This window comes from Trachypithecus francoisi, unplaced genomic scaffold (assembly GCF_009764315.1).
Source record: "Trachypithecus francoisi isolate TF-2019V2 unplaced genomic scaffold, Tfra_2.0 Lachesis_group5, whole genome shotgun sequence".
Lineage (NCBI taxonomy): Eukaryota > Metazoa > Chordata > Mammalia > Primates > Cercopithecidae > Trachypithecus > Trachypithecus francoisi.
The window spans coordinates 149236072-149247038 of NW_022681470.1; the positions used below are offsets into that span (position 1 = coordinate 149236072).

At 57.1% G+C, this 10967-nt stretch overlaps 1 protein-coding gene across 2 annotated transcripts in view; it reads right to left on the reverse strand.

The window, feature by feature from the left end:
* Positions 1–8549, reverse strand: part of PALM (paralemmin) — a 40549-nt gene extending 32000 nt beyond the window's left edge. The window contains exon 1 of one of the 2 annotated variants that reach the window (XM_033195440.1): positions 8258–8549. In XM_033195440.1, the coding sequence (XP_033051331.1) occupies positions 8258–8262 (5 nt within the window). In that variant the 5' untranslated portion in view covers positions 8263–8549. The remainder of the gene's footprint in view (positions 1–8257) is intronic. The other variant, XM_033195438.1, reaches the window with a different exon arrangement.
* Positions 8550–10967: the final 2418 nt, after the last annotated feature.

Sequence of the window (10967 nt, forward strand, 5' to 3'; positions counted from 1 at the left end):
TAGGGTGAAACCCCGTCTCTACTAAAAATACAAAAACTAGCCGAGCGTGGTGGCACGTGCACCTGTAATCTCAGCTACTCAGGACGCTGAGGCAGGAGAATGGCTTGAACCCGGGAGGTGGAGGTTGCAGTGAGCCAGGATTATGCCACTGCTCTCCAGCCTGGGTGACAGAGAGAGACTCCATCTCAAAAAAAAAAAAAAAAGAAAGAAAGATACAATCCTGTTGGCGTACTAAAAACGACTGAGCTGTATACTTTAAACAGCCAGACTGTGTGGCATGTGAATTATATTTTAATAAACCTGTTAGGAATTATATACATAGAGATGTGTATATATACCTGTGTGCGTGCGTAATGGGAATGCCGGCCTTCTCAACAAGGGCCAGGCCAGGGCAGGGGCTGGGGTCTTTCCCAACCCCCATGGGGCGTTGAAGCACCTGCTGGTCCTGCCCTGAGACTTTCTATGGTTGGAAGCATTTGAATACAAACTGATGAGGACATCAGCTTCTTGCTCCCCGATGGGGTCACTGAAGCACTCCAGGCCTCTGTCCTGCCCTGGCCTTCAGGGTCCCGCATCTCTGCCTCCATTGCTCACAGCCTCTGTCCACCCAGGCAGGGCTCCCAGGCCTGGCCCCGTCCCACCACCAGTGCTGACCATGCAGTGCCTCCCGCTCAGCGAACCTCACTTTGGTCCTAATCTGTCTTTTTTTTTTGAGAGAGAGAGTCTCGCTATGTCACCCAGGCTGGAGTGTAACGGCACAATCTTGGCTCACTGCAACCTCCACCTCCTGGGTTCAAGCGATTCCCCTGCCTCAGCCTCCCGAGTAGCTGGGACTACAGGCGCCCACCACCATGCCCAGCTAATTTTTGTTATTTTTAGTAGAGACAGGGTTTCACCATGTTGGCCAGGCTGGTCTCCAACCCCTGACCTCAAGTGATCCACCTGCCTCGGCCTCCCGAAGTGCTGGGATTACAGGTGTGAGCCACCGTGACTGGCCCTAATTTAAGTCTTGCCCATCCCAAGGCCTGCTCCTCTGGCTGGCTCCCCTTTCCTCTCCCCACCCAGTCCAGGCTCTGTCCTGGTGACCGGCTCTGACAGTCCCTGAATTCCTGTTTGAAACCCCGGGTCAGGAGACAGCTACTCTGGCCTGATTTTACACTCCTCAGACACCAAGACGTCCACTCAGCCATCCTCCCAGAGGGCGCCCTCCATCCCCTCATGTATCCAGGGTCCAGGCCACCTCTCCCTGGCCAGGGTGCCCTGTCCCTGTGGGCATCGCTGACCACACACAGTTCTGGAATCCTGTGTTTGCCCTCCTAGACTTGGGGTCCTGCCCCCTCTGGCTCTGCCATTTCTCTTCATGCGGCCCCCGTGGCCACAATCAAGGCTTGGCCATGACTTGCTCCTCCCTGGTCTCACCCCTCAGCTGCCAGAATCTTTTTTTGACGACCAGGTCAGCCATTGCTCCTCCCCTGCCCACACACTATCCATGACTCCCCATCCTGGCACTCAAGGCCCAGCAGGAACAAACACCAAAGAGTATTCTCCTCTTTCAATGCTTTCCCACCTCTAGTCCCTCCACAAGGTGCATCCTTCTGCCTGCCTGGATGAGCCCTGAAACATCCTTCTCAGAAAAGGTTCATGGACTGGATCAGGAAGCCTTTCTCACACTTCAGAGAAGGCCCTCTATGGCCTTCCAGACCCTTCTGATCCTGCACAGCATGAGGATGGTGAGGAGGGAGCATTTGTTTGATAAACAAATGACAGGTTTCCTAGATCAAGAAAGGATGAGAAGAAGGAGGGGCCCACACTCAGAAAAAGGTGATACTATTTTATTTTTTTTTGAGACAATCTTGCTCTGTCTCCCAGGCTGGAGTGCAATGGTGCAATCTTGGCTCACCAAAATCTCCGCCTCCCGGATTCAAGCGATTCTCCTGCCTCACCCTCCCGAGTAGCTGGGACTACAGGCGCCCGCCAGCATACCCGGCTAATTTTTCGTATTTTTAGTAGAGACGGGGTTTCACTCTGTTAGCCAGGATAGTCTGGATCTCCTGACCTTGTGATCCTCCCGCCTTGGCCTCCCAAAGTGCTGGCATTACAGGCATGAGCCATCGCGCCCGGCCAACACGAAGCTTTTAAAGAACATCAGGTTGGGTGCACATGTGTTCACACCCATGGCTCACACATGTGTAATCCCAGCACTTTGGGAGGCTAAGGTGGGAGGATTGCTTAAGTCCAGGAGTTTGAGACCAGTCTGGGCAATGCAGGGAGACCCTGTCTCTACAAAAACAAAACAAAATAATTAGCTGGGTGTGGTGGTGGCAACTGTAGTCCCAGCTACTCAAGATGCTGGGTGCAGTATCATGTGAGCCCGGGATGTTGAGGCTGCAGTGAGCTATGATCACACCTCTGCACTCCAGCCTGGGGGACACAGGGAGACTCAGTCTAATAAAAAGAAGGCCGGACGCGGTGGCTCATGCCTGTAATCCCAGCAATTTGGGAGGCTGAGGCGGGCAGATCACAAGGTCAGAAGATCAAGACCATCCTGGCTAACACGGTGAAATCCCGCCTTTACTAAAAATACAAAAAAAATTAGCCGGGTGTGGTGGTGGGCGCCTGTATTTCCCAGCTACTCAGGAGGCTGAGGCAGGAGAATGGTGTGAACCTTGGAGGCAGAGCTTGCAGTGAGCCAAGATCACGCCACTGTACTCCAGCCTGGGCGACAGAGTGAGACTCTGTCTCAAAAAAAAAAAAAAAAAAGAAGGCTGGGTGCAGTGGCTGACGCATTTAATCCCAGCACTTTGGGAGGCTGAGGAGGGCATATCACGAGGTGAGGAGATTGAGACCATCCTGGCTAACACAGTGAAACCCCATCTCTACCAAAAATACAAAAGTTAGCTGGGTGTCGTGGTGCACGCCTGTAGTCTCAGCTACTCAGGAGGCTGAGGCAGGAGAATCATTTCAACCAGGGAGGCAGACATTGCAGTGAGCTGAGATCGTGCCACTGCACTCCAGCCTAGGTGACAGAGCTAGACTCTGTCTCAAAAATGAAAGAAAGAGAGAGAGAGACAAAGAAAGAAAGAAAGAAGGAAAGAAAGAAAAGAAAGAAAGAAGGAAAGAAAGAAAAGAAAGAAAGAAGGAAAGAAAGAAAAGGAGACCGGGCGCGGTGGCTCACGCCTGTAATCTGAGCACTTTGGGAGGCCGAGACGGGCGGATCACGAGGTCAGGAGATCGAGACCATCCTGGCTAACACGATGAAACCCCGTCTCTACTAAAAAATACAAAAAAAAACTAGCCGGATGAGGTGGCAGGCGCCTGTAGTCCCAGCTACTCGGGAGGCTGAGGCAGGAGAATGGCATAAACCCGGGAGGCGGAGCTTGCAGTGAGCCGAGATCCGGCCACTGCACTCCAGCCTGGGCGACACAGCGAGACTCCGTCTCAAAAGAAAAAAAAAAAGAAAAGGAAGGAAGGAGGGAAGGAAGGAATGAACGAACATAGGCTGGGCATGGTGGCTCACGCCTGTGATCCCAGCACATTGTGAGGCCAAGGCAGATAGATCACTTGAGGCCAGGAGTTCGAGGCCAGCCTGGCCAACATGGTGAAATCCCGTCTCTACTAAGAAACATACAAAAAATTAGCCAGGTGTAGTGGCGCATGCCTGTAGTCCCAGCCGATTGAGAGGCTGAGGCATGAGAATCGTGTGAACCCAGGAGGCAGAGGTGGTAATGAGCCGAGATAGCACCACTGTGCTCCAGCCTGGGTGACAGCGAGACTCTGTCTCAAACAAACAAACAAACAAACAAAAAGAACACAAGCCCATTTCCTAGCTTCAAAATCTGAGGCCCTTGAGGATGAACCTGGCTAAGGGGGTAGAGGCAGAGATGCCCCCACTGCGTAGTGCTCAGAGGGTCCAGGCCCATAAAGCACCTGCCCCTCCTCTAACCCTGCCTCCCCCAAAATTGGCAGTCACGTCCCCATTCGCCAGATGAGAATAGTGAGGCCCAGAGGAGAGTGACATGCCAAGGTGCGACGGGGAGTCAGGACACCCCCTCTCCACACTCCTCTCCCAAATCACAGAACGGTGTGGGTGGGCACAGAAGCAGGGCAGAGGCCCCACGAGCCAAGACCACTGACAAGGCCAACTTCTGTGTTTCTCAGTAAACACACCACGATTGAAAGCCGACACCAGGATGTCTGATATCCAGAACACCATGCCCCACAAGACCACAACCCCCAGACACAGGTACCAAAAACCCGCCTCTATCCCCGACCTCGGCGGCTTAGAGGGAGCACGCTCAGACCACCCAGCAGCAAACTCCCACCCATGCCTCTGCAGCTGTGTGTCCTTACACGTGCCACTGGACCACCCTGTACCTCAGTTTCCCTCTCTTACAGGGCTTCCGTAAGGATCAAGGGAGTGGCTATGCACGGTGCCTCACACCTGTAATCCCAGCATTTTGGGAGGCCCAGGTGGGCAGATCACTTGAGGTCAGAAGTTTGAGACCCGCCTGCCCAACGTGGCAAAACCTCATCTCTACTAAAAATACAGAAGTTAGCTGGGTGTGTTAGCAGGAGCGTGTAATCCCAGCTACTCAGGAGGCTGAGTCAGGAGAATCGCTTGAACCCAGGAGGTGGAGGTTGCAGTGAGCTGAGATCGCACCACTGCACTTCAGCCTGGTCGACAGAGAGAGACTCTGTCTCAAAACAAACAAACAAACAAACAAAAAAACCAGTCAGGCATGGTGGCTCACATCTGTAATCCCAGCATTTTGGGAGGCCAAGGCGGGCGGATCACGAGGTCAGGAGATCAAGACCATCCTGGCTAACATGGTGAAACCCCATCTCTACCAAAAATACAAAAAATTAGCTGGACATGATGGCATGAACTCAGGAGGCTGAGGCAGGAGAATCACTTGAACCTGGGAGGCAGATGTTGCAGTGAGCCGAGATTGCACCACTGCACTCCAGCCTGGGCGACAGAGCAAGACTCTGTCTCAAAAAAAGGATCAAGGGTCAAGGGAGCTTTCCACCCATAAAGCACTTAACAGGGCCGTGGAAAAGGCAAGTGCCGGCCGGGCGCGTGGCTCACGTCTGTCATCCCAGCACTTTGGGGAGGCCCAGGCGGGTGGATCACCTTAGGTCAGGAGTTCAAGACCATCCTGGGCAACATGGTGAAACCCTGCCTCTACTAAAAATACAAAAATTAGCCGGGCGTGGTGGTGGGCGCCTGTAGTCATGGCTACTTGGGAGGCTGAGGCAGGAGAATTGCTTGAACCCAGGAGGCGGAGGTTGCAGTGACTGGAGATCGTACCACTGCACTCCAGCGTGGGCAACAGAGAGATACTCTGTCTCCAAAAGGAAAAAAAAAAGCATCAAAGGAATTCACACACATAGAACACTCAGAACAGGGCCGTGGAAAAGGCAGGTACCCACTTAATGGTTGCTGAGTGAACAAATTACATAAATTATGCCTACACTTCTCAAACCGCCTTCCCATGCAGTGACACGCACCTGTCGTCCCAGCTACTTGGGAGGCTGAGGCCAGAGTTCCAGACAGGCCTGGGCAACATCGAAAAAAGAAAGAAACCACCTTGCCAGTTTCCACTGCCTCCCGGACAGTATCTGTCTATTCCTTGCCTTCAAAGCCACTCAAATTTAAATCAGATCACCTTGTTTTAGAAAGAAACATTATACTGTGGTCAAGACTGAGCAAACCAGAACCAGAAGCCACCTCCATAAACAAGAAAACAGGGAGGAAGAAACAGATACAACGAAAATAAAAGCTTGCTATTAAATTCAATTATCACTAGATACTGTTACCTTTTAACAGGCTCTGCCTCTCAATAAAAAGCGAAATTAGCAAGTGTGAAGGAGCGTTAAGGACCCAGTTAGCACCCAACGGAGACTTTCCTCTTCAAAATTTCCAGGTCTGTGAGCAGGGAGGAGTCTGGGCCGGTCTTGACCATCTGTCCAGGCCAAGTCTGTTCTCCTCCCCACCCTGGGGGTTTGAGCCTTGCCTTTACCCAGGACGGGCTGTGGGTGCTGGAGAATAGCTGCTCCAAGCCCAATTATCTTTATTTTACCAGCTAGACCCTGTGTCACTCAGGGGCCACACAAACCCTCCCAGACCACAGAGATTCTCCCCAACTCCTTCCTGGACGGTCTCCTCACCCCAGCACCCTGGCAGCATCAGCCCTGTGGTTAGCAACCCGCTAGTTTTCCTTAAACCCTCACATTAACAAAAAATTATTTAACCTGTTCTTGAATGACATTTAAAATTCTTTAAATTCTTAAATTCATCTGTGAAACTTTCCAGCGAGACAGGCACCACCATAAACCACAGCCAGCTCCCGTGTCTTCGACTGCAAAATCTGTGGAAACGGGAGGAGACAAGCGACCACGTTCTAGCGGACGGGGCCTTCGTGCCTGAAGCCCGCTCGGAAGAAGAACGAAGGGGCAGGTGTCCAAGACGGGCCAGCACCAGATGGGCCTGTCCCCACCCATTGTCAGCCCAGGAACCGGGGAGAGAGGCGTCCTCGCATGGCGGCTCACAGCTGGTTAACGCTGGGTGCCTGTCCCATATGTGTGTCCCCAAAAGCAGTGATGACCCAATGGGGGACCTGTGGACCACCTCTGACGCAGGACGGAGAAGTCGTGGGGCAAAGCGGGAGGCACCGAGCCCCCCACCACCAGGCTCTGTGTGACGCGGGCGGCGGGGGTGGGGGGGTGGGGGTGGCAGCAGCTCCTCTCTGGGCCTCAGTATCCCCCGTGGGAAAAGGAAGGGGTGGCAAAAGGAAACAATGGGCCCGACCCGGAGTGTTCCCTGACACCCCTCCTCTGGGTGGGAGATCTCGGTAGTCCTCCTAGGCAGCCCCCTCCCCACAGCCACACCCTACCCAGGCCTGGCTGTCGGAGGCCCAGAGGCTCCCCGGGGGCCTGGAGAGCAGGGCAGATAAACAAGGCTGCGGGGTGGGGGTGTGGACCAGGCAAGTCTGGGCCCTGGCTCCCCTGAGCCCCTGGCTGAGCTCCCGGGGCGGGGTGACTGGGAGCGGGGTCAGGCCTTTGTCTCGGTTTTCAAAAGCGGAGGACACTGGGTGTCTCACTTTCCCAGGGAGGGAGGGAGGCAGCAGCCCCCACCCAGCCGCGGGCGTGGCGGGTCAGGGGTGAGTCCCCCGGGGAAAGTTGGCGGCTTAGAAAACACGCTCAGTGGGAAGGGCAGGGGGCCACAGGCGGCCTCCAGATCCAGTCTTCTGTCCTCGGGTTGGGGTGGGGACCCGGGCCCCAGCAGGGCAGCTGGCCCCCCTGTCCTGAAGTGGGCAGGTGGGTGACCCCAGGAGGCGCCTCCTGACCCCTGCCCGTGCAGTGCCCACCTGTGGGAGTGAGGGGCAGGGGGGCACTCGAGCACCGGGAGGAGGGGACCGGCCTCTGAAATGACCATGCGCCCTCGCTTGGTACCTGCTGTGCAAAGGAACCCTCCACTGCCCACCACCCTCGACCCCACACAGGCGCAGGCATGCGGGGGTCCAGGGATCCCAGCCCGGGGCCAGCCCACTCCTGGAGCTACACCATTGGAGCCCCAGCTCTGAGACACTTCCCCGAGAGGGCATCCGACCCAGGCGCCCCGCTGCAAAACGCCGGTTCCTCTCCCTTCTCACACATCACGGAGACCCGGGAAGCCGAGGGCAGCCCCTCTCCCTCCAGCGGTAACTCGGGACCTGGGCCGTGGCGGGGGGCTCGGGACACCCCTGGAGGCCTTTGGGAAGGGCGGGGGTGGGGGAGCACCGGCCCGCGCGCGCGTCCAGGGCGTCAGGAGCGGTGCGCTCAGGCTGGGGCGGGGGAAGGGTGCGTGAGCGCGAGGCCGGGCCGCTGCAATCCGGGGAGGGGTCGCTCCATCTCCCCGGGGCCACCCACAGGTGGCCGAGAGCCGAGGCTCGCCCTGGAGACGCGGGCGGGGCGCGGGCGGAGACTCGAGCCTCCCCCTCCCCGAGTCCTGGACTGGCCCGAGCCGCCGCTGCCCGGGTCCCCACGCGCCGGTGGGTGGGCAGCCGGGGTCGGGGAGCGGGGAGGCCTCCCGGCAGGCGCGGCCCAGCCCGAGTCTCTTCCCGGCTGAGCTGCGGCCCCAGCAGCTCCGCGCCGCCTCTTGCTCCTCGCGGGGGCCGCGACGCCCCCAGTGGGGGCGCGAGAGAGGGGGCCTCCCCCCTCCCCGGCTCCCGGCGCTCCGGGCCCCCAGCCCCGCGGCCCGAGCGCGCCTACTCACTCCATCTCCCCGCCGAGGTCCGGGTGGGTCCGCGGTGCCGGGCGGGGGCGGGCGCGGGAGGTGCGCGGGGGAGGGGAGGGGAGGGGAGGGGGACGCGGCCGGGCGGGGGCCGGGGAGGGCTAAGGCCTGGCGGCCGGGGCTGCGCGGCGCGGGGGCGGCGGCACCGGCTCGGGCATCGCCCCGCGCAAAGCGGCTGTTTATTGTCCGGGCGGCGGCGGGCGCGGGGGGTGGGCTGGGCGCGCGCGTCTCCGGCGCGCTCCCCTCTCCCTCCCGCCCGCCCGGCTCCCCGCCCCGCTCCCCTCCCACCTCCCCGCGCTGCGAGCGGGCGCTGCGCCTCCTGCCGGCCGTGCCACCGCCCCCCGCCCCGCGCGCCGCGCCCCGGGGCACCCCTGAGAAGGGCCTAGGTCTGGGCGCGGCGCTGGGACCCGGCTGCCACCAAGTCCCGCCCCTCCCCAGCTCCTGGGCCCGAGCCGGGACCCTCGCGAAGTCAAACGAGCAAAGGCCTTTCCCGAGAGCCCAGGCGCCGAGGGGGACACACATTTCAGGGCGAGCGAGGGGATCGGGGGTCTTGGGGAGGCCGCTGCGAGAAGCTGACAGCTCCCTGCACGCCGGCCCGGCCCGCAGGGTCCCCAGGCCTCCTTTGTGGGAGTATTTGGTGGAGGGCGCTGTGCCTGCAGAGGCCGGCGGTTGGGAGGGAGACAACCGCAGGTACTGATGTGTCTGGGCCCCGGCTGGGAGCTGAGCCTGGTCCCCGGGGCTGGAAGTAGGCCGAGGAATTTAATTGGCCCCAGGGCTCCCACGGCACACTCAGTGAAGGCCCAGCGACCAGACGACCAGAGTGAGTGAGAGGGACGATGGAGGATCAGGGAGCGCTCAGGCTTTGTCCTCAGAGCACTGGGGAGCCACAGCAGAAGACAGGCAGGACCTGTCTTCCCCAACATGTAGGTCGTGGGCCCAGCCTCCCGGTTTCCCGTGAGAACACTGCAGCCCAGCCCCAGCACACCTACTCCTGGGGGTCCAGGGTGGGCAGGAAGGAAAGATCCTTCCCAACTCCTTAGTGTTCTTATAAACGGTTCCCCGCTGCCCGTGTTTGCTGAACGGCTGTAGATTTAAAGGAAAGTAGCCCTGGATGAGCTGTAGAGAAAGATGTACCCCAGGCTGAAGAGGACCATCAGCACCTTTTCTAGAGTCCTCTCTTTTTACAGTGCATGTGTATTCCTTTTATAGCATTTAAGGCAATAAATTAGCAAAAGTAAACAAAGCAAAGATCCTATGGATTATCGGGGTCCTGGGTCTGATTCTCAGCTCACCCACCTCCAAGCTGTGTGACCCTAGGTCTGTTTCTTAACCTCTCGGAGCCTCATTTCCCGCCCCCCCCCCCACACTTAGGACTGTGGGAGGGTTAACTGAGTGAGTACACACAAAGGGCTTGGCACAGGGCCCAGCACACACTCTCTCAGGGCTTGGCAAACTTTTTCTGTAAAGGGCCAGAGAGTAAATATTTTCAGCATTGCAGGCCACAGTCTCTGCGGCAATGACTCTGCTCTGCCATTGCAGTGTGAAAGTAGCCAGAGGCAATATGTAAAACCATGGGCACGGCTCTGTGCCCATAAAACTTTATTTACAAAAATAGGCAGTGGGCCAGAGCTGATCCGAGGGCCATAGTTGACTGACTCCTAAACTAGGCACCCAATAAAACTGACCTGTGAATCATTTCTTCACTGCCCCTTGGCCTCTGTGTTCTTTTAGTCTAAAGTGATTTATTGAACATCTACTGTATGCCTGGCACCGTTAGTCACCTGTGATGCAGAAGTTCTGTTTTTGCGGCCAGGCGCGGTGGCTCACGCCTATAATCCCAGCACTTTGGGAGGCCGAGGCGGGTGGATCACGAAGTCAAAAGTTTGAGACCAGCCTGGCTAACATGGCAAACCCCTTCTTTCTTTCTTTTTTTGGGGGCCAGGAGTGGGGGACGGAGTTTCACTCTTTTGCCTAGGTTGGAGTGCAATGGCGCAATCTCAGCTCACTACAACCTCCATCTCCTGGGTTCAAGCGATTCTCCTGCCTCAGCCTCCCCAGTAGCTGGGATTACAGGCATGAGCCACCACCCCGGCTACTTTTGTATTTTTAGTAGAGATGGGGTTTCTCCATGTTTGTCAGGCTGGTCTCAAACTCCCAACCACAGGTGATCGCCCCGCCTCAGCCTCCCAAAGTGCTGAGATTACAGAATGAGCCATTGCGCCCAGGCGGCGAAACCCCTTCTCTACTAAAAATACAAAAGTTAGCTGGGCATGGTTGTGCGCACCTGTAATCCCAGTTACTCGGGAGGCTGAGGCAGGAGAATGGCTTGAACCCGGGAGGCAGAATTTGCAGTGAGCAGAGATTGCGCCACTGCACTCCAGCCTGGGCGACAGAACAAGACTCCATCTCAAAAAAAAAAAAAAAAAAAGTTCCGTCCTTGGAGAAACAGTGTTTTTTGTCCCCTGCATAGATGATTCAGGGTGAATGAAGTGACTCTTACCTGTAATTCCAACACTTCAGGAGACTGAAGCAGGAGGATCACTTGAATCCAGGAGTTCAAGACCCTGGGCTACATAGTGAGACTCCCATTTCTACAAAAGATTAAAAATTAGTTGGGCATGGTGGTGTGCACCTGTGGTCCCAGCTACTTGGGAAGCTAAGGTGGGAGGATCGCATGAGCCTGGGAGGTTGA